General features: G+C 46.0%; 8 protein-coding genes and 1 non-coding gene across 10 annotated transcripts; 3 read left to right on the top strand and 6 right to left on the bottom strand.

Annotated features, from left to right (window-relative positions):
* Positions 1–47: 47 nt before the first annotated feature.
* Positions 48–1,659, bottom strand: E1B28_013348 (uncharacterized protein). Its single transcript, XM_043160830.1, has 6 exons — positions 1,369–1,659; positions 1,170–1,307; positions 914–1,113; positions 492–854; positions 246–437; positions 48–187 (listed from the first exon to the last, which is right to left on the bottom strand). Exons 1-6 carry the CDS (start codon positions 1,505–1,507, stop codon positions 143–145), a joined length of 1,077 nt encoding a protein of 358 aa, XP_043003846.1. The 5' UTR covers positions 1,508–1,659; the 3' UTR covers positions 48–142.
* Positions 1,660–2,030: 371 nt separating this feature from the next.
* On the bottom strand, positions 2,031–3,381 carry E1B28_013347 (uncharacterized protein). 2 transcript variants are annotated; one of them, XM_043158496.1, is made up of 3 exons: positions 3,288–3,381; positions 2,502–3,236; positions 2,031–2,445 (listed from the first exon to the last, which is right to left on the bottom strand). In XM_043158496.1, the coding sequence occupies exons 1-3, from the start codon at positions 3,353–3,355 to the stop codon at positions 2,241–2,243; spliced, it is 1,008 nt and encodes a 335-aa protein (XP_043003844.1). In that variant the 5' UTR covers positions 3,356–3,381; the 3' UTR covers positions 2,031–2,240. The 2 variants fall into 2 exon arrangements, with proteins under 2 accessions (XP_043003844.1, XP_043003845.1); XM_043158497.1 differs by having other exon boundaries at positions 2,031–2,454; positions 2,502–3,231.
* Positions 3,382–3,976: 595 nt separating this feature from the next.
* On the bottom strand, positions 3,977–4,273 carry E1B28_013346 (uncharacterized protein; the record flags this gene model as incomplete). The annotated part of the gene is made up of 1 exon (XM_043158495.1): positions 3,977–4,273. The coding sequence occupies one exon, from the start codon at positions 4,271–4,273 to the stop codon at positions 3,977–3,979; it is 297 nt and encodes a 98-aa protein (XP_043003843.1).
* A 3,246-nt stretch (positions 4,274–7,519) lies between these two features.
* E1B28_013345 (uncharacterized protein) lies at positions 7,520–8,075 on the bottom strand (the record flags this gene model as incomplete). The annotated part of the gene is made up of 2 exons (XM_043158494.1): positions 7,520–7,934; positions 8,008–8,075. The coding sequence occupies 2 exons, from the start codon at positions 8,073–8,075 to the stop codon at positions 7,520–7,522; spliced, it is 483 nt and encodes a 160-aa protein (XP_043003842.1).
* A 4,633-nt stretch (positions 8,076–12,708) lies between these two features.
* Positions 12,709–13,852, bottom strand: E1B28_013344 (uncharacterized protein). Its single transcript, XM_043158493.1, has 3 exons — positions 13,624–13,852; positions 13,212–13,565; positions 12,709–13,145 (listed from the first exon to the last, which is right to left on the bottom strand). Exons 1-3 carry the CDS (start codon positions 13,827–13,829, stop codon positions 13,112–13,114), a joined length of 594 nt encoding a protein of 197 aa, XP_043003841.1. The 5' UTR covers positions 13,830–13,852; the 3' UTR covers positions 12,709–13,111.
* Positions 13,853–13,895: 43 nt separating this feature from the next.
* On the bottom strand, positions 13,896–13,992 carry E1B28_013343. Its single transcript has one exon. It is a non-coding gene; the product is annotated as a tRNA-Gly (tRNA).
* Positions 13,993–14,694: 702 nt separating this feature from the next.
* E1B28_013342 (uncharacterized protein) lies at positions 14,695–17,313 on the top strand. Its single transcript, XM_043158492.1, has 10 exons — positions 14,695–15,141; positions 15,200–15,288; positions 15,353–15,395; positions 15,473–15,484; positions 15,546–16,077; positions 16,132–16,187; positions 16,245–16,383; positions 16,438–16,829; positions 16,894–17,088; positions 17,151–17,313. The coding sequence occupies exons 1-10, from the start codon at positions 14,761–14,763 to the stop codon at positions 17,187–17,189; spliced, it is 1,878 nt and encodes a 625-aa protein (XP_043003840.1). The 5' UTR covers positions 14,695–14,760; the 3' UTR covers positions 17,190–17,313.
* Positions 17,314–17,732: 419 nt separating this feature from the next.
* Positions 17,733–19,588, top strand: E1B28_013341 (uncharacterized protein). The gene is made up of 2 exons (XM_043158491.1): positions 17,733–18,865; positions 18,924–19,588. Exons 1-2 carry the CDS (start codon positions 17,977–17,979, stop codon positions 19,292–19,294), a joined length of 1,260 nt encoding a protein of 419 aa, XP_043003839.1. The 5' UTR covers positions 17,733–17,976; the 3' UTR covers positions 19,295–19,588.
* Positions 19,589–19,641: 53 nt separating this feature from the next.
* On the top strand, positions 19,642–20,832 carry E1B28_013340 (uncharacterized protein). Its single transcript, XM_043158490.1, has 2 exons — positions 19,642–19,933; positions 19,987–20,832. Exons 1-2 carry the CDS (start codon positions 19,730–19,732, stop codon positions 20,515–20,517), a joined length of 735 nt encoding a protein of 244 aa, XP_043003838.1. The 5' UTR covers positions 19,642–19,729; the 3' UTR covers positions 20,518–20,832.
* The last annotated feature ends 2 nt before the right edge of the window (positions 20,833–20,834 follow it).

Genomic DNA, 20,834 nt, shown 5'->3' with positions numbered 1-20,834 from the left:
CCATCACGAGATCGATAGATAGAGTGATTCAGCACTCATCAGAACCACGGTACCCTAATTATAATTATTGAATCCCGACAGACGAATACATATATGATAAGATATAGATGCGGAATCTCCCCAATGTTTCCAACTATCCGATTCAAGGAGTTTCCGCAATTCGATATACAATCTTCTCTGCACTAACCTAACAAGATAAGAACATCAGATATCCCTGACAATTCGTGTACGAAGAAAAAACTCACATTTCCCTCCTTCTGATACTCAATCCACCTTTGAACATCCGCCAACCCGTTCGGCACCAACTTGACGGGTATCGTCTTCAACTTCTTCTCTTCCAACAATCGACTTAAAATCTTCCCAAATCGCATTCCCAACTCGTAGTGTTCTGGGATTGCAGGGCGCTGGTATATGGGAGGATACGGAGGTTCGAGCACCTAGCAAGACGGAATCAGCGTTGTCATTTCGTCGAGATAATGAGAACTACTAACCTTTCCAAGCAAAGTATATACGAACGGGAGATCACTCTTCACATCACTCCTTTCACTGCTCGTGGGCAATACCGACACAACATGTCCGCCTTCCTTCCCAAAACACAAACTAATCTTCTGTGCAGAGTCCTCATTTCCAACACAGTCGGCGGCTTGGAAGAGGTTATCGCTCCCCATGGCCGCTTTAATCTTTCCCACCACCTCCGAATCCGAACCTTTATAATCAACCACACCATCGACGCCCAACTGTTTCATAAGGTCATGATTCTTGGGAGAAGCGGTAGTAATAACGCGTAATCCAGACAGCTTGGCCAGTTGGATGGTGAATTGACCAACGGCTGTTGCGCCTCCCCATACCAGAATCTACACCCGGATGATTGATCAGGACTGACATCGTTTTGCAAGGTATAAAACGAGCGCACAGGAAAACTGTTCTCTTGATCCACCGGCTCAAGCGGAGTAGGAAGGTCTCGGTACTGCCAGAGCGTCTGGCATGCGGTGAATCCAGCAAGGCCCAATGTCGCAGCATCTTCAAAGGAGACATCATCCGGCAATGGGATGAATATCTGAGCGTCGGCCACGGTATATTCGGCGAAAGATCCTCCGAGGTCGTTAGACATACCTTATGGATACAGTCCATCAAACATCCAAATGACAACACGAAGTTTGAATACTCACAAGCATTGACGAACCCTGCGACTCTTTCACCTATATGTCTGGTGCCCTCTGGTACACCATCTCCGATTTCCTCAACAACACCTGCATAATCGTGTCCTGTGACGACGCCTTTCGTAATAAAGTTTTGAACTTTCATCCCTATGAAAAACGGCCAAATGAGACACTGAACCGCGCGTTTGCAAAGATCAAAACAACGTACATTCTGACGGATTTTGCGCTGCAGCAAACACCTTCACGAGGATCTGGCCAGGTCCTGGTTTAGGTTTAGGGATCGATTGGAGAACTACTTTCCCGTCCCCGGTCGTGATAACCGCTTTCATTGATGTGGTAGCAGACATAGGATGTATATTGGGGATATGGAGATGGAGTATGAGATAGGAATCCTCGTCGATTTATACCTCATTTCCTTCTGTGTGCATTCGGAAAATCGGAAATGAATCACTTCGATCTTATGATAGTTGGTAAGGTCTTGGCTGGTGGGAAAGCCGGATGAGCGGATATTTTGACATCAGCGTGACAGTGACGGCGTTTCAAAAAAATTGGATGACTTTCCCATGGCCAAAACTTCATGAACGACCTGTACTGTTTTTACAATCTCATGTGCATAGTCCAGGAATTTATACCTGCAGACCACTCACATGAAGTATACGAGTTAGCATGAAAATATTCTAATACCCACGTGACTGATCGGATTCTTAACAACCACCGGTATTCTTTTCACCGTTCAAGAATCGGTAAGTTTTTCGTTCAACCGATTTATCGATTTATCGACCCACTGACACTAGGCTATCTTATCTTCGCTTTCTATAGTCACGAATTAGTCTGGTCTCTTTCGTAGTTTTCGCTTAAAGTCACGTTGATAAGGATTCTTCGCTCGTAATGATTTCTATACCTGGCACCGTGAGGCTATAAGTATGGACAGTTTAGGTCATTATATTGCTTTATGTATGAAAAGTTTGCAATTGTGAGCGGCGGTCGAACAGAGGAGAATTTGTTCGTGTTTGGCACACACGACTGACTCCAATTAGACCGACACTGTAAGTACAGTCTGTACTCCAAGATTTAGACAAGTTAACGAGTAAGAAGTTTCTTGGCGTTGAGCATGCGGAAAATTGATTGAAAAAGAAGTGGGCGAGGGGGTGGTCGATGATACTGCGAGAAGGAGCGAGAGTGGAGTGGTCTGTTCCCAACAGTTCCACCGGCTGGTGTTTGATGACCTTCTTGATATTTGGGAGGAAATGGAGTGTTACGAGGAGTCTTATTGGAGAGAGAGAGGCTATTTTTACTTGTGAATCGGTCAAGAGTTGTCACAGGGAGAATAGGCAAACTCACATGGATTGTTTAGGCATACAGGCACTCTTGAGACTTGCGCGTTCGGCTCTGACTTCAGGGGTCACCCCGATTGAGCCAGTCCGCATAAATGTTTCCAAAAAACTGGAATTCTCTGGCTTGAGTCCGTCCAACAGCTCCTTCGCAGCTGGTAGGAGCTCCCCAGTGTCGGGATCGAGAGGTCCATCTTCGTCAGACCCATCTTCGTCAGACGTAATAGTATTGTGCACGAGATCGCTCAAGAATGCCGAAAGGTATACTTGAAATTTAAAGTGAAAGACGCCGTCAACTGGTTCAAACAAGGTATCGATGACTGCATCGAGGAGCGCTGGCACCGTAGGAAAAAGAATAGGTTCGCCGCTAGGGTCGAACGGGGAGATGAGACCGTGCGTCCGCGTAGAATCGTTCACATCGAAATGGAAATGGGACTGAGGAACTATCAGTATCTTCCCTGGTTCGTGTATAAACGTTGGGATGACATTCGAGAGGTGCCCTTGAAGTCTGACTGCACGAGGGAGTGCACAGGTTCCATCGCGGTTCATCATGGTGTTGTCCCTCTCCTGGGTGACCTGACACTGAGGGAGTTGTCTCTGCAAAACGTCGACAGAGGTCTGGACGAGGTCGCATGGAACGAGAATGGTAAGGTCGAAAAAGTTCGGGACGAAATCGTCAAATGCCAGAGCGTCCTGACCGAAAACGACAAGCGGAATTCCACTGGCTTGCAGTATCCTCGCTGGGCTTGTCTATTAGTGAATATATTTAGAGTAGGAACACATTGGATAGACTAACAGTAGTCTGTCAATCTTCACCTCTTCAAAGTCCAGGAGCTCGTCCAAGTCGTCGTCGAAGTGAGCCATGATGACGGTGGAGAACAGGAGCTAACGTCACGGTACATTATACAATATCTGCGATTGTCTCTTTAAGTTATATTTAATAGGGTACGTCAAAGTTTGATTGAGATTTAATTCAACTTTGATTCGATTTTATCACCTCGAATCAAACTCGAATCAAGCGTAAATTTTTTTCGAATCAACTTCGGCTTTTTTCCACGGATTCAGCACGTTGGATTCGGTCCGCCTGCTGCTTGCGGGCGCGGGCTTTAAATTTAAAATGTATTCGCCGTGGCACGGCTTGTTATTGCTCACTCCGAATCTCAGTAGATGGTGTAAAAAGGGTTCAAATGAGGAAAGCTGTTCGTCAAATGCCTTCGCCGTTCGGCTCCAATGAGCGCCCAGTTTTTTTTCTTTCCGCATCGTCTCCACCGTCTCGCTCGACATCTAGCCACACAGTTCAGCTATCACTCGTAAGGTTCGAAAACTTCCGACACCATTCTATGGTATGCTCTCCATAATGTTTACAATTCCCTCTGATTCAATTTCTGTCTAGCTTTTTTAACAGCCAGTACCAGTCTAGATGGAACGAACAATAGGACGAATACTACGAAATAGAATTGAATAGTAGTACAATGTCAGTTAATTTCAAGTTCCATATCGTCTTCCCTTCTTTCCCTCAAGGTTAATACGCACCTGAACACAGTGTCTTTCTCGCGCAGACAATGCGTCTTCCTCGGGTATATCGAAGTCCATAATTTCGTCCCATCCTTCATCAAGGGCATCATCAAATTCATCCCTGTCGACCTGTTGGACACCTTCGGGCTCGTTGTCTGGTATTGCATTCTCTTCGTCCAAGACCACTTCGCTTGCTTCCTCAATAGTGACTCTTCTCTTCTGAAGACATGTTTTGCAACTCTGGAACACGTTCCCTCTCTCATCCATAAGATCAAGTCAAGTGACACCCTTCTGACAATGGCTGCACCAGGCCAAACCTTCACAAAAGAGCACGGTCAAGGTCGATTCGAAAACATGAGTGCAGATGACACACCTGCCTGTTCCGCAGCATGTTTTCGACACTTGGTACAGGTAACGAGAAGCTTTTCACGGATACCGTTTGTCATCCTATTCCGGCAGAATTCATTTGCAGACACTGTGGTATAAAATGTTTGTACCTGTACACATTCTTGCACTTGCGGCATTTTTTCTCTTTTTCTGACATTTTTTGCAACGAACAGGATCCTAAGAGGTGGAGTCGTGTGGAGGGAATCGATTCAATGAAAAGGTTTTGCAACACAGGCCACATGTTTTAGGCTGAACGCGACAATGGAGACAACGGTCATGTAACGGTCCGTGAGACTGAGAATTCCGAAAGTGTTGCAATGGGAACAGGATATGGCATTCAGTACACTTTCTTCGGCGAGGAAGTCGGATAATGAACGGTAATGCACGGTCTTCATGCGGGCCTTCACGCGATTGTCGATAGCATCTAGAACAATATAAACGACGTGTCTGGCCTTGTAGTGTGTCGTCGTCGCGTGGAATGGAGGTATTACAGCTTAAACAATGGTGAAATTCGTGTATCCTGCTTAAAACTGGAGGCATGACGAGAGTCAACAATAAGAATTGGATAGAGGATATAATAACGCACCTCAGAATCATCGACGCGGACCACTGAAATCACCCAAAATCAAACATTGACTGGAAAACTTGAATGTCGTTGTATTACAACGCAAAAAAAAGGAGTGTACATAAGCTCTAGGCAGTAAAGGTTGAGTATGCTGGCCGATCAAGGAGACTAAAGTACGACTAACATCTAGAGAACCTCCTCGGATAGTAGAGTACACAGACAGACGAGGTTACTAAAGCGGAGACTCCGAAGATGTTAATGAATCCATCTGTTCTCCGATGAAACATTAATGGACCGTGACGCCGCTACCGTCCCAAGCCAAATTCATTACGGCAGTGGCAGTGGATTGTAATCTGATCACAAAAACCAGGTTAGAGAAAGTAATGTACAATTGGCATTCCAGATAAGAAAAAAAGTATTGTATCTTCTTCAGTGGGAAGGTGTTTCTACAGGGCTCCTTGGATCATGTACTAGGACAACGTTAACAGGTTTCAGCCCCACATCCTTGAGAAGCTCGGTAACATTCCAGCGGTCCACATTAGCCACATTCAACTTACTATTCTGTTTCAACAATTGCACTACATATGATTAATCCTAGAGTCAAAATTCAGTAGATTCTCGCACTGTAAATTAATCCTATCACTACAATATAATCCTATCATAATCTGAGGAGAAGCAAGTACAATCCCAACCAACAAAAATAAGGATTAATCACATTATAATTCTATTTAATTCTACATATTAGTATCCTTGTTAATCCTATATAATCCTATGTAATTTTATTGGCATCTAATTCTACACTAATCTCACCAAATAGATTAATCCTACCATAATCCCACCAAGCTTGGATTAATCCTACTGTAATCCAGACTGTGCATGTGACATTGTTTAGCATCTGTGAGTGGACTTAGTGTAATCAACCATCACTGGGGGTCTGTAGACTTCACTCTGGAATTTCCTATCTGCAGCCACTTCCTCACAGCATACAGGTAGTGCATGATTGATGGGTCCTTGTGATTATGCAATACAACATGAAAAGAATTCAAAGCAGTCAGAATTTATTGGAAATAAAAATAAAATGACTACACACCTAGAGTCCAAATAAACTCCTTCACATTATATTGGCCAATTACTGAGCCACTTGAAAGTTGACAACAATGCACAGAGGAGAAACACCATATTGGGGATGGTGGAAGTAATGCAGAAGAGAGGAATGCGCCAGACATCAACAAGACTTGCACGTGCTACAGGTTGACAGATTCGTGGGAAAGCTGGACTATAACAGTCATGCCACGGCTGCACAACTGCCACTCGCCTCTTCTTCTCAATCCCATCTCACCTGCTAACACATCAAGTCAGCTTGATGTCCCTCCCAATTTATCACAACAAGTTACAAGTCTGCAAGGTCAAGAAGGGTTAGAAGTGAGTGAAGAACTGAGAAAAATAAGCCAAGAAATGCTTTTCAAATGGGAAGTGAAAGGAAGGGTGAGTTGTTGTCTGCACCCAAAAAATATATGCTAACTGCAAAGTGCAAATGTTGGGTACCAGCTTTTTATAATAAACTTGATTGAAGGCAGCCAACCTCAACTCCAAGAGCACTACTTGGTGTTTCAGCAACTGACCCAGATTGGATTAGATTAGGATTAGATTAGGATTAGGGATTAGATTAGGATTACACAGGATTAGATTACAGTTGGATCATAGATTAAATTAGATTAATCCTACCTCCCATTCAGGATTACATAGGATTATCCAAGGATTATAGTCCTTTTTTTTTGAGTTGGGATTACATTTGAACATCTTGAATTATGTTAGGATTATATACAAGTAATAGGATTAAACTACAGTGCGAGAATCTACTGAATTTCGAGTCTAGGATTAATCATGGGAAATGATATTCCTGTTCTGTTTAGGGATATGCAACATTTTCGAGTACCACTTCCACACACCACTTACCGTATCAAAAATTTGACTAGAGTATTTTAATAGTGCTCAAAACATTGACCTGAATTTATGAGGATTTTAGGATAGCTGTAAGAAGCCTCGGAGAGTGTCCGAGGGTGATTCGAGAAGTGCAAAGCGTTTTGTCACGTATTGTCACGTCTGGCAAGACTTCAGCAAGTAGCAAAGCTCGCGCCAGGCCAGCTCACTGCCGTCTCGCTTACAGGTCGATTTGGGACCTCTGCTGTATCGTTTGGCTTATTCCACACTACCGTTCACTCCCCTGCCTCTGAAACCTTGTATTTAATGCTAGTGTTTTCATTTACACTTAACTACGTATCTAAAATTTTGAGATATATTCCGGAATGTACCGTTCCTGGGCTGTCACGCTGTAATCACAACCAGATCTGAGCTATATTTTAAATTTCATTTCATATCCTTTGTCTTTCAGTGGCTACAACTGTACATACAAGCTCATGTGTAGTCTACGGATCCTACAAAAAATTGCCGAGCCCACAAATAAATGGGAAGACCAAGTTTTATCCAATTTTGCATATCCTTGTCATTTGCACATCGGAAACCAGAATAGTAGCCTCCTGCAACCTTGAATAAAATTTATGTCATCCTGCTGTAAAACCGGCCTCTAAGGCATCTTGTGGTATCATTGAGTCTGGGCCCTCCCCCTTCTCCTTGACCTTCTCAAGTGCCCAAATGAGGTCTCGAACATCTTGTGAAACCTTACATATGTTCCCTCGAATGGCGATTGACTGAAGCTTGATCACCGCTAAGAGGGCGGGAGTGGCGACATTGATCCCGCGGATTTCCACGATCATCTTGTGGGCGGTGTAGATTCGATATTCATGGGGGGGGACAACCACAGCATCGATTTTGATTTGCCCTGTGGGAAATTGGATAAATGCTTTTACTTGATGTGGTTTCTTCCGGCTCGACCAGAGCTTCCAGTTGGCCCTACGCTGGATCGCCCGCCTCTCTATATCACCCATCCGAGTCACACGAACATCGAACATCGACATCCTGTTAGGCAAAAAAAATCGTTGCAAGAAAGGGGTAAACTGAAACTATGAAGGGTTTTGAAGAGCATAGATACTCTGGTGGCTCGTTGCTGGCCTTGGATAATCGCAGCGACACCACCAACCAAGTAATAGCCAATGCCATTGTCGCGGGTAGCCTTGATGAGCTTCACTACCACCTCGCCTAGGTTGGGTTTGATGAGATTTGAAGAGATGAAGGACTTCAGGAAGTGTGCGGTTGACATGGTTCCTTGAGGTATGTCTTTACTAGAGGAAGTATGATGGCTAGATCCGATGGGACGACTACTAGTAGGAGCAAGACTAAGATGAGCGAAGAGGCACGAGGCTCAAATCGGAGGATAGTGGCAGTGAGATAGTAAGCGCACTTGACGCATCAGATAATCTCGACGCGTCCTCTGTGGCCGTAAAATTGGTTGAAAATCAACCCGAAAAATCAACCAAACATAGGTTTATTAACAACCTATGTTTGGTTGATGCCAGGTTGATTATCAACCTGATATCGTTAGTTGATTTTCAGTCAGTTAAGGCCAGTCTCAACCTACGGTAGTCAAGCAAGTTTGGGCTGCACTTCAACCAATATTAGGTTGATTGTACTGGTTGTATTTCGGACAGATATAGTGGTTCAAATTCTCATTGTTGTAATAGGTAGGAGAAGAGGCCATGTATTCAATGTCAAGCTATTAAACAGCTGGGTATCTAATAGCTTAACAAGAACAGTACTTTTCGAAGACGATGTTTTACCACTTTTTCACGGCACTGTTACTTCGTGTAAATGAATATAGCAATCAGAAAAATAAGACCCACCACTGCATGTATTTTTGCTTCGCTTTCAACAGATATGTGGAATGACAAAAACTGCCAGTCAGTACGATATTTCGAGGTATTTGTGTTCAGTGACCTGTTTGGGAAACGCTATTAGAACTCAAAAATCAGAACACATGTTCTTATGGCGCACCTGACATAGGCTGGGGTATGCTATTGCTTCTCCATACTTGCTCATTCACTGTCTTGCTGACATATCCATAAGAAAGGAGAAAGGTGGAAGTATAGCGTGGGTGGGGAAGCGGGAGATGGTGTATGGGGAAGAGTGCATTGGCTACGTCATTGGTGTGGGCACAGGGTTTTACTGTTTGGGAAGGCGTGACAGTTCCCACACGCAGACTGTCTAGTGTGTTTTTTTTTTTTTTGTCTAAGTTAAAACCAACCAACATCTTGGCTGAAAATCAACCAGCTTCAGGTCAGCCAAAGCCTTAGGCTGATATCGCTTCAACCAACAAGTAGCCAAAAATTGGTTGAGAGTTGATAAATAACCAAAATTAGGTTGTTTATCAACCTACCCGACTCTCACAGTGGTCCTCATCTCACTGCTTCTCGAAATTTGTCGTCCCTCCCTCCATCCCCAGACTCACACCTATTAGCGCTGGGCATAACAGGCTCCGTCTTTTTCTCAGCCCACTGGCTGCTGGCAGCAGGGACAGCTCACCTCAGGCTGGAGTTTGACAGCTACATAAAGGCCTGTCAGGCCCCCAAAAAAGCCATGAGAAAGGGGGCCTTAGAGGCCTTCTACGCCGCCAAAGTTTCCAAGGCACCGTGTGTTACGGTTCTACTTGCTCCTACTACAACTCACCCATTCCGCTTCGCCGCTCTTTTTATTTTATTTTTTCCCTCTACCCCTCACATCCTTCACAATCAATATGGACAGAACACATGAACCATACCTTCAGCAACATCTGGATACTGCTGAAATCACACACTGACTCTCTACGCCACCCATGTTTCTAGCCTCGTGTCACGGCTACGACTCGCGCTTCTTCCACGTCGTTGCTGTTGTTCCCCTCTATTTCTCGCATCCTCTTCAATTTATATGAGACAAAATACATGTCAAGCCCTCCTGCAGTGAAACCACCCGACATATCCCAGAATTCGAGGTCGGAAAATGCTACGCCTCTACTCACTGGCGGGAGTCACACTTTTTTTACCTCATCAATTCTTGTTCCCTTCTTTCCCTTGCATCATCCATGATTTATATGGGATATAGGACGTGAATTCGGCCTCCAACGACATCAGGTACTGTGGAAGTTATGCACCTGAATCCCAGAAATTTAAAACTAGCGCCAGTATTCCGGCTATTCGGTAACCGTCACTTCTAGGAGACTTCGTATAACATAGTTTGTTTTTCCAGTACATGTAATACTCCCTCAAATTCTTATTCCTAAGATTAAATACATTGGTTTTATTGTATAATTGATCTATCAGAATTGTATGACAATCAGGTAATCACAATATGGTAAACGAAAATTCCGACTCTGCACCATTTTGACCCAGATTTACTATGCGTTAAGTTTATCATGAAGCTAGCTGTCCATACGCTGGATGTTATTGACCTCCCGATATCAGTCGGATGGGTAGCCGGAATCTCGGGACCTATTGCTTTTGATTGGCATTCTGACATACACATTATATGTTTATTATGTATTATACATCTGGTTACTGGTGCATAATGAACGTCGTTGGCCTTCAAAAATCAGTCATTAGAGCTGATTGAAGGTCACAGAGTATATATTCAAATTTGGTGACAAACCATCCAGCACAACTTACACGACGAACCTCGGTATGATTTACCAGCATACTTAGAGCGTGAAACTCTGGGTCAAAGTGCGCCAGTTTTCTTACTTTTTCATTCTCTACATTCTGATTGACTGTTGCCTCAAAATTTTTATAGACTGATGATATTATAAAGCCAATGTATTTCGCCGCAGGAATAAGCAATCAAGTGAGTATTACATCTACAGGAAAACAAACTATGTTGCGTGAAGTCTCCTAGGAGTGCCGGCTACTGAATAGCCGGAATGCCGGTGCTAGTTCCGGACGCTCAAATTTGGCTTTTCCGGTGTTCGAATCAGACTGCCAGGGTGAAAGTAGTTTGGTTTGATGCCAAGATAATTTATATACCCCTAATATATACAACGCACAGATATCATGGTACTACTGCTTAAGCTTGAGCTTGAATGTTTGAACCATCAAGCGGAGGTACTAGATTGCATGTAGGGATGATCTGGCTGCCTCTGAATAGTTTGGGCAGTAGTGATTATTCTGAGTAGTCGGGAAATAATTAGAATGAAATGGGCATGAAGGACATTCCGGTCAAACGCACCTGGGTCCTATAATATTCTATGTTTGTGACATCGGCCAATTTCATGCTAAGTAAAACCATCCGACACAGGGTATATCTTCCATCTCTCAAAAAGGTTCTAGAAATGACCGAGATAAGGGATAGGCAGAAGAAGGAAATAAATCTGAGGTGCGTACCAAAAAAATACCACCGAGAATTCAAGATACTCAACAACCGCACAAACATCTGAATGTCATTCAGCCTCAAAAATCCATGAATATCATCTTAGAAAAACAGTCAGACAGTGAAAGGAAAGGAATTAGTATCCCTACTTACCTGTCCGGGTGTAACATATAGGAAGATCTCAAATTTCTGGGTATGGCAGGTTTTCCGTGAGTCGTAGCAGCAAGTAGAGCCATGGCACACTGGGAAACTTGGGTGGCGCAGAGAGTCGGTGTGTGATTTCGGCAGTATCCAGATGTTGCTGAAGCTATGATTCATGTATTCTGTCCATGTTAACTGTGGAGGATGCGAGGGGTAGAGGGGAGAAAATAAAATCAAAGGAGTGGCGAAGCACAGTGTTGCACGGGTAGGGTCGGAGACGCGACCCTACCCCTGGGGTCGGGGGTAAGGTAGGGGTCGGGTCAGCCACCAGCCTTGGGGTCGGCCGATTTTTTGGGGGTCAGCGATGATGGCGTAATTCTTTTTTTGTCCGTACATACCCCCCCAAAAATCTGTGCAGGATCTCCTGTTCATAGACCGGGACATCTTTGATTGGGAAAAGGAACGTGAGGAACCAAAAAGTGCGTGGGTTAGGACATTATGGATGCATGAGGTGGTTGGAAAGCGTACTATAGACGACAAGCTGAAGGCTTACAACGACAACACTGCAGAGACTGCTCACAGCAATGATAGCGCCAACTCAGACAACATAGAAATACTTTCTTGAATTATTCTTACTTACTCCTACATGTCACAATAGCCGTAGATGATACCAGATTTTTCTACACGACTTTTGGCGCCGACCCCTCCAGCTGGTGGGGTCGGGAGGGGTCGGGCATTTTCAAAAATCTTCCCGACCCCCGACCCAGGGTCTGACCCGGGGTCGGTGCAACACTGGCGAAGCAGAATGTGCGTCGTAGTAGGAATAGGTAGAACCGTAACACGCGGTGCCTTGGGAACTTTGGCGGCGTAGAAGGCCTTTAAGGCCCCCTTTCTCACGGCTTTTTTGGGGGCCTTACAGGCCTTTACGTTAGCTGTCAAACTCCAGCCTGAGGTGGGACAGCTAGGCGTCTGCTCGCCCCTGTCATTTTGACAACGCTCTACAATAAATAAATAAATAATCGTATGGCCGATGATGCTTTGAAGGCCTGGCCCCATGAAGGCGGACACACTCGTCAATGATACGCCGTCCAACCTCGCGTCTACATCCAGGTCTTCAATTCCTCTTCTCTCTCCAGAAACCTCAAAATCAAAAGTACCGGTGGCTATTACCATTAATATTATGGGTGAAACAGGTCGGGAAAAAGAAGAGGAGGACTTTGTGGGATCTTCATCTGGAACACACACTCCGGAATCCTGTAACTAAGGTCAAACTTCAGCTACACGCTCTAGTCCTGGATTCCACCCGTTCGCCTCGGTGGCGGGGGATACAAAAATAGACTGAGGAATTGGAACCTCGATTCCGGTCATTCCGCGCCATCAAGACGATTCGAAACACTGTTCAGCGCTCTGACTCTGTTTAGTCCCATAGCTCCAGGACTAGCCACTAGGCAGCTCGTTCTCGAAGGCCATGCATTTCGGTTGTCAAGCAATCCGGCGAATAAGAGCATAATCGATGTCAATAAACCATTGGACACGTGGTGTTGTCATGTACATTGAGGATCATGTAAAATAAGTAATGGATGGTGTGTGTGTGTGTGTGTCTTGGATGTTCGATAAAGTGGCGAATAGTGTCAGTATAAATGAAGCGATAGCATGAATTGACTGGTGGTACAGTGCAGATTATGAGATTGACGGGAAGTTCGGAAGGTTTCGCATGACTCGTTCTAAGCCCGTCGAAGACACTCGACGCATACCGTGCTAGAACAATACAAAGAAACCGAATGAGTGAATAAAAAGAGGGAAAGAGACCACGAGTGACGACACCTTAACGCATTCTCAGAACAACAATTCTTACAAACCGTTCTCCCGCATCCTCGCCCGGCCTTGGTCTCTTCATCGTCCACAGAGTCTTCATCACCCAGTTTCCGCTTTCCTGTAGCGTTATTGGGAGCGGCATTTGTATTGGCAGCATTCAAAGCCAACGCAAAACGCTTTGGAGAGAATGCCAACGGGGGCGAGGGTGTCGGAGTCAATGCCGGTGAAGTAGGAGACCAAGTCAGATGGGGTGTTTCTGGTATGGATTCTTGTTCAAGGGCAGGAAGAGAAGAGGCTCGGGACGGTGCAGAGCCAAAACCATTACATGTGCGGGAGCAGATGGTGCATGACGGGGAATGGCATCTACTTCGTTGTTAGCTGGACAAGCATACATGAAGAGAATACATGCTCAGCAGCGTACATAGCACAGAAAGTGGGTGAAGAAGATTTGAGGCTAAGAGACGCGTTCAAGACTCGGTAGCAAGAAACGCAGGAAAGGCGTGCCACAACGGTGGTGGTGTTCGGCAAAGTCGTCGGTCTAGTGGAGGTATCCGGGGAGACAATATGTTTGGGAGATGAGACTCTCCTACGTTTATGTGTCGAAGTTCTCAAAGTGGCCATGGTCATGGTAGGTGGTAAGGATAACGATGGGAAGTAGTTGATCATGAAACACGAAAAAAAATATTTCTATTGTACACCGTTCGGGAATCGAACCCGAGCCGCTTGCTATGAAGAGAGAGTTCTAATGCAATATGGAAGGCAAGCATGATAACCACTTCACCAACGGTGTATCTTTTTTATACTGCTGAGACTATTTTGATCAGCAGACCGGTGTCAACCAGGAACCGAGCCAACGTGCACGTGGCTTTTCGGCTTTTTCCGGATTGTGATCGCCCGCCGTCACAGAGTTTTCCTTTACAGTATATGTGGAACCGCGTTTGGAGTGCTAATCATCTCAGTACACGGTGTTCTGATGATGCTGAGGGCGTAAAATCCTGCGACCAAGTTCGAACGTCCTCATCGGTGTGAAAAAAGGTCCGCATTTCGAATATGTTGCGTAGCTCTGATCTCAGTTTTAGCGTTAGGCGCTTCTAGGTGGCGACCGTAACCCGTCGAACGACCAGGTACAACGCCGAGATGGCCACTCCCGTCGGAATCAGTCACGACGCGCTGCAGCACTGTGCCAGTGACTAAGAGTGATGCTCAACGTCGTGAGCCATCACCGCGGTATGTTCTCAACGCCGCTGAGAGTTGCTCACACGACGGCACGGAATTCCCCAAAGAAAGCGTCAAGCGAGGTTGATATCAGACCGTTGCTCAGCTCGATATCGGCCGCAACAATGCCCCGACGGTGACAGCTGCAGGTGCTCGATAAGCGTGGGCGATCAATATAAACCCGGGATTGTGCCTTGTGAATTATCCCAGTCGGTTCTTTTTTTGCCGGCCGCCATTACAGTAATATTACTCACATGATTCATTATCTTTTTTCCATACCAAGCACCTACTTACTTATAAAACCAATAATGTTCGAGTTGCAACCCATCCTCACCAAATCATCATGCATCCGGGGGCGTACAAGACCAGACTGTTATTGGATCTCACTCGTCTTCTACTCCTTCCCTCCCTCGCCCTCACCACCCTCCTCCGTCTGTCCGACATTCACCTTGGTTGGATTCTAACACTTCCGTGTCATTTGTTTTTCATCGTCGCCTGGGCCTTTTGTAAAGGTCAAATTACTCGTCTGGTTCATGCAAGAGCCAGATACCAACTAGGAGCAAAGGAAATACCCTGTGTGGTTGGAAAATGGCCAGGAAACATCGACGTACTACTGAGAATGATGAAAACCTTTGGCACCAGCTACATCCTCGACGTGTATCTGAAATTGTTCGAAGAGTATCAATGCACGACGTTGAACACTAGAATTCTTTGGTCCGACAACGTACGTCTCACGTTTATATTTACACTTTAGGCTAATAGTAACCTTTGATCATCTATAGATCATCACAATGGACCAGGAACACTCGAAATTCATCATGGCCACCGGTTTTAATAATTTCTGGAGAGGAAATTCTCAGAAAGAGAGAATGTATGTGTCGGATGTTTTTTCACTCCTCGCGCGCATCAGTCCTCACGACGGGTCGCCCATCCAGGGAAAAATTCTTGGGACAAGGTATCTTCAATCGAGATGACGAGGTCAGTCTTTCTTCTCCCGCCTCCCGCCCCTTTCTCTTCTATTCCCTAATACACACCTGACTTCTCCTTCCCCTTAGATGTGGCGTATGGTTCGTTATCTGGTTTCACTCTGATGTTCCAATTACCTTTCGCCAACCATTTATCTCTCAGCATCGTTCCAACACCCGCCCGTTCTTTGCCCGCGAACGCATATCAGATTTCGAATGTTTCGAAAAATACTCTTCCCGTACCTTGTCCATCATAACAGACGCTCAATCCGTCTCCGATATACCTGTCCCTGTTGACGCTCAAGACCTCTATTCTCGTTTCACGATTGACGCTGCCTCCGATTTTCTATTCGGAAAGAACCTCGATACGCTCTCTGGGTCCTTGCCTACTCCAGGAAAGACGACAATGAGTCCGAAAGGCTCTGCTAGTACGACTGAGGACTCTTGGGGATCCTTTGCCCATGCGTTTGAGATGGCACAGCAAGTGGTCACTTCAAGAGGCCGACTCGGGTATTTCTGGCCGTTGTTTGAGCTATTCAAGGATAAGAACCAGAAGAACGGAAAGGTTATTCATGATTGGTTGGATCCTCTCGTGGAAGGCGCGCTCTCAGAAAAGGCACGGATGAAGATTGCAGGTGTCGATCGTCCTATTGGAGAGAAAAACTTTCTTCAACATTTGACCGAGAGCACTGATGGTATGTCTGGTCATATCGAATCCGGCCCCTCTTGTTGAATGTTGTATGATTCAGATCCAGTCATTATCCGTGATCAACTACTCAGCCTTCTTCTCGCATCCAGAGACACGGTACGTCCTGGCCTGTGTCGGCAATAAACCCACTCCATGCTTACCTTCAAAGCACAGACTGCGTGCTTATTAACTTATGTGACATATTTTATGGCTATCCACCCTGAAGTAGCGGAAAAACTCCGAGCCGAAGTTCTCGAACACTGTGGGCCTGAACATCCTCCCACGTACGAACAGATACGAAATCTCAAATACAGTAAGTACCAAATACCAAATACCCCAAATCATTTCGTTTGACTGATGATTGTAGTGCGCGCCGTAATAAACGAAACCCTCCGAATATTCCCCCCCGTCCCGCTCAACGTCAGAGAATGTCGTCACTCGTGTACCTTACCTCCCTCTGATCCCACCTACCACCAACCCTCAGTATCGCCCCCACCATCACCATCATCATCATCTAGCCACCATCACCATCACCATCACCACCACCACCACCACCGCCAAGACTCAGACCCAAGACCGATGTATGTTCCATCAGGAACCCCATTGATGTTTTTCCCGCTCTTGATCCAACGAAACAAAGCCCTTTGGGGTGCCGATGCAGATAAATTCGACCCTGAGAGATGGATTGACAGAGGCAGAGTGGCGAGGTTTGTTGAGAACCCGATGATGTTTATGCCATTCAGTGTTGGGCCACGTATAGTGGGTTTTTTCTTATCCTTCTGCAGTTATCGATCAATCTGACCCCCGCCCCCTCCTCTCTCAGTGCGTAGGACAGAATTACGCGTACAACGAAGCGTCGTATTTCCTCGTTAGACTTTTACAACAATACGATTCCTTCACACTCGCACCGGAAGCTCAACCGAGTGGGTCACTCCCTCCGGATGAGTGGAAGTATAAAAAGGGCCGTCAAGCGGAGGAAAAGCTGTGGCCTGGGGCTGCGTTGACGCTTTATGTCAAGGTCAGTGGTTTGGTTTTTTTGTTTTTGTGTTGATAGTTTTACTTACTTTAATCTTTGGATAGGGCGGTTTGTGGGTTAGATTCCATAAAGCCTCTTCATGACCATGATGTTGCAGTTCCTGCTTATTCAGCGTTGTATTCTGTATCTATATCCCCGAGGTTATTTATTCAGAGCAACAATGTATCATTAACCAAGAAAAAAAGGATTAACGGAATCCCATTACAAGACCAATACCTTCGCCGTGTATTGAGTATGTACACCGCGGTAGTGTGTCGATTCTCAAAGATCCTCAGAATGTGTGCAATGACGGTCGCTCGAACCTAGACCTCCATCCACTCCGAGGAACCCCATCGCACGAACTCCGTCCGTCCTGTGGGGAACAATTGAAAGAGAAACCATGGTCAAGAGACGATTCATCTCGCGGGAAAGCCGAGCGTAAACCGCCAAAAGAAAATATAATTGCGGGAATGAAAGGTAAATCTAAAATGAGGGGTAATAGACTACCGGTCAGTCAGTACGGGCCTGGACCTTTGATGATTTGACCCGTCAGTGAAAGCAGAGTTTACGTCGGACTTTACACTCGACTTTAATGAACAGGGCCCGCCCTCCATTGATCCTTCAGTATTTCAATCCCACAATAACAAGCGTGATGTATGGGAACAAGCGCGTGAAGTCCACCCTTCACCAAATCGGAACGTTAGCACACGGGATGGTAGAGGTTGAATTTGCCGAAGGCTCCTCCGCCGCTGCGAGTCTGGACATGAAGGGGGAGGGGGTTATCATCGATATATAAAAGGACAAAAATTGAACCACCAAAATCCATCGCACTACTAGCGAACACATTCTTCTAATCACCTACTACAACCCATTCTAAACAACCAGTCAAACATGTCCAAGTCAACCTTAACTCTCTGGCGCGACATCAGCCCTCTTTCCGAGCCTCTCAACAAGCCAACAGCCCACTCCAAACACATCCTAGTCGTCGGTGGCGGCGTCATTGGTCTCACCACGGCCTGGGCTCTTCTCGATCGCGGCTACCGCGTCTCCATCGTCTCCAAAGAATGGGCCTCCTGGGGCAAATCCCAACGCATCGCCTCCCAAATCGCCGGTGCCCTCTGGGAATACCCACCAGCCGTCTGTGGTCAACACACAGACAAGATCTCCCTCCAGCACAGTAAGAAATGGTGTATGGTCGCTTATCACATCTGGAACGCGATAGCTTCCGATGAAGAACTTTCGAAGGTGGCTGGTGTGAGAATGATGCCTAGCGCGTTTTATTTCCCCGACCCCGTCAACTCGGACGATTTCCAGAGGGAGAAGATGGAGGAGATTGCGGCTAGTGGTGTTGTTGGGTTCAATCACGGTGGGAAGGATCTCATAGATAAACGGAGGATTGATCCAGCACATGGGGGGGTGGATGCATACGAGATTATGGCACCCGTTATCGACACTGATACGGCTATGGCATGGCTCATGGCACTCGTCAGAGCCAAGGGCGCGAAGCTGTTCACAGAAACGATTCGTGATGATCTCCTAAAGCAAGAACAACAGCTTCGAGAGAGATTCCAGGCGGATGTCATCGTAAACTGCACGGGTATCGCTGGAGCTGAGGTCGCAGCTGACAACTCCTGCTATCCCATCCGTGGTGGACTTCTTCGTGTCATCAACGACGGAAAGAATTTCCCAAAGGTCGAGGCCGCCATGACCATCTCTGCTGATGTAGCAAGCGAGATTGTCTTCATTGTCCCGCGAACCGATAACATTCTTCTCATGGGAGGTGAGTGTCTCAACGTCAGCTTCGGGGTTTACAGAAAATTGACATACTCTTCATACAGGCTTCACTGAGGCTCACCAATGGAACCTCGATTTGACTCTCGATTCACCGGTTATGCAGCGGATGAAAGCGCGTTGCGAAGCCTTCCTGCCTGATTTAAAGAATGCTCGGCTTGATCCCGAATATCCCATGGCACAAGGCCTGCGGCCTTTCCGTGGAACCAATATCCGTGTAGAAAGAGAATTAAGGTCCCCGGTATCGGGAACAACACCAAGCCGCATTGTACATTCGTACGGACATGGTGGCGCAGGGTGGAGTTTGTCATTTGGATGTGCAGGTGATGTTCTGCGACTTGTGGAGGAAGCGTTGATGGATTTGAAGCCGAAGGGTACCACTTCAGCTTCAGTACCCGAAATACATGCGAGGATGTAAGTTAGAGTTAATTATCAAATAGTGTAGAAGGCGTACCTCTTTGTACATTAGCTTCCATACCATAATCTGCAGCACTTTTCATCTTTTAATTCACCGAGTGATGAAATCGCTGTCGCTGTCATACTATGTTCCGCGCCTTGTGGGTATCGCTACTCAACGATTTCAAACTATGAGAGTCTCGCAGCAGTTTGTAAGAACTTCCGCTACGCAGCCTTTGGCCTTGTCAGGCGTCGTCCAACGATTGAAGCAGGTCGGCGGCCGTTTCGATTGAAACTTCCATTGCGCAGGTTTGTCGGAGAATGAAATTCACTGAAACATACGGCACGTGCTCGTACGTGGGTCCACGACCGCTGTTTCACACACAACACTTTCACCTGTTGTTCGACAACGCTGCATTTGCCTCGCCTAAACCTCCCCATTTATGCAACATCTCCTATGGATACACCATCTCATCGGCGTCACTCATCCATGCCAGCACCCTCATCCGATTCCAGGTCGGCTAGCGCTTGCGAAACACTGCCAACATCATCTCAGCCTTTCTCTTTAACCGTTCGAAAATCAAAATCCAAAGTCATGACCTCAGTACGAAGGTCGCTCTCTGTTACCCCCAGGAAGTCTCAATCGCAATTAGAACACAAGGTGTGTTAACTCGTACATGCATAGTTCTCTTCATTTGTTCATAGTCTATCTAGAAGCATTCGTCAACCACGGAAGAACGAACTTACACTTGCTCTCGTCTCAGACGAGATGATCCCTCTTTCTCCCCCCCAACCATCGAACAAATTGCCATGGGTCTACACCTATCACGCACACCTCATCTACGTGGTAACACAACAGGAAATCAATATCATACCCCTCCTGGCGGCGCCTTTCCCCGCTCCACTTCCCTCACCCTTCCACCACCACCAGCCCGGTCAGCTATGAAAAAGACACAAGTTTCAAATAGCATTGGTGCTAACCCTGGGTTAGCTCCACCTTCGGCTTCATCGACTACGGTCACTTCTCTATCTACACCTCACTCGTCCAATAGCATGTCATCCTCTTTCAAGGCTCGCATGTCTCGTCTACTCGTCGGCTCAAAGTCGACGCCCTCCTCTTTAGCCCCCACTTCTCCGAGAGCAAGCGTGTCCGACATAGACGTCGTGTCTCCCTCCCCGAAGAAGGCTGTCCGGTTTTTCGTCGACGCGGAGCGGTGCTCCAACGCTTTCGATGATGATGAATGAATGAATGACTTCCCGCATTCTTTTTTTTTTCTCTTGGATACCGCAATTCGACTATCCTTATTATTATCTCTCAGTGTGTTTTGGGATTTTCAAGGACTGCTTAGATATCCATTCTACACCTTCCATTCACCTTATGCGCAGGTAATGGTTTTCTTTTTTTCGTTGACCCCTACATCTCCTTATCGTATAGCCCCCCTTTTTTTGCGATGCCCTCTACAATACATGATCCGTTACTACATGCGCTTACGTTGTAACCATTTGTACACACTATTACTACTTTACATGTTACGATCAAATATGAGAAACGTTAACTTTAT

Source organism: Marasmius oreades, chromosome 9 (assembly GCF_018924745.1).
Source record: "Marasmius oreades isolate 03SP1 chromosome 9, whole genome shotgun sequence".
In the NCBI taxonomy this organism is placed as follows: domain Eukaryota; kingdom Fungi; phylum Basidiomycota; class Agaricomycetes; order Agaricales; family Marasmiaceae; genus Marasmius; species Marasmius oreades.
This window is presented reverse-complemented; position numbering and strand designations above follow the sequence as displayed.

Coding starts and splice junctions, on each gene's coding strand:
- E1B28_013348 (XM_043160830.1), bottom strand. CDS start 1,507: ATGTCTGCTACCACATCAATGAAAGCGGTTATCACGACCGGGGACGGG. Junction 1,114..1,169: donor CGCAGGGTTCGTCAATGCTT/GTGAGTATTCAA, acceptor TGTATCCATAAG/GTATGTCTAACGACCTCGGA. Junction 438..491: donor TATATACTTTGCTTGGAAAG/GTTAGTAGTTCT, acceptor CCGTCTTGCTAG/GTGCTCGAACCTCCGTATCC.
- E1B28_013347 (XM_043158496.1), bottom strand. CDS start 3,355: ATGGCTCACTTCGACGACGACTTGGACGAGCTCCTGGACTTTGAAGAG. Junction 3,237..3,287: donor GTGAAGATTGACAGACTACT/GTTAGTCTATCC, acceptor CTAATAGACAAG/CCCAGCGAGGATACTGCAAG. Junction 2,446..2,501: donor TGTATGCCTAAACAATCCAT/GTGAGTTTGCCT, acceptor AAGTAAAAATAG/CCTCTCTCTCTCCAATAAGA.
- E1B28_013340 (XM_043158490.1), top strand. CDS start 19,730: ATGGATACACCATCTCATCGGCGTCACTCATCCATGCCAGCACCCTCA. Junction 19,934..19,986: donor AATCGCAATTAGAACACAAG/GTGTGTTAACTC, acceptor TAGTCTATCTAG/AAGCATTCGTCAACCACGGA.
- E1B28_013342 (XM_043158492.1), top strand. CDS start 14,761: ATGCATCCGGGGGCGTACAAGACCAGACTGTTATTGGATCTCACTCGT. Junction 16,078..16,131: donor TTTGACCGAGAGCACTGATG/GTATGTCTGGTC, acceptor TGTATGATTCAG/ATCCAGTCATTATCCGTGAT. Junction 16,830..16,893: donor TCAGTGTTGGGCCACGTATA/GTGGGTTTTTTC, acceptor CTCCTCTCTCAG/TGCGTAGGACAGAATTACGC.
- E1B28_013341 (XM_043158491.1), top strand. CDS start 17,977: ATGTCCAAGTCAACCTTAACTCTCTGGCGCGACATCAGCCCTCTTTCC. Junction 18,866..18,923: donor TAACATTCTTCTCATGGGAG/GTGAGTGTCTCA, acceptor CTCTTCATACAG/GCTTCACTGAGGCTCACCAA.
- E1B28_013344 (XM_043158493.1), bottom strand. CDS start 13,829: ATGACCATGGCCACTTTGAGAACTTCGACACATAAACGTAGGAGAGTC. Junction 13,566..13,623: donor TCACCCACTTTCTGTGCTAT/GTACGCTGCTGA, acceptor ACAACGAAGTAG/ATGCCATTCCCCGTCATGCA. Junction 13,146..13,211: donor TGTTCTGAGAATGCGTTAAG/GTGTCGTCACTC, acceptor GTATTGTTCTAG/CACGGTATGCGTCGAGTGTC.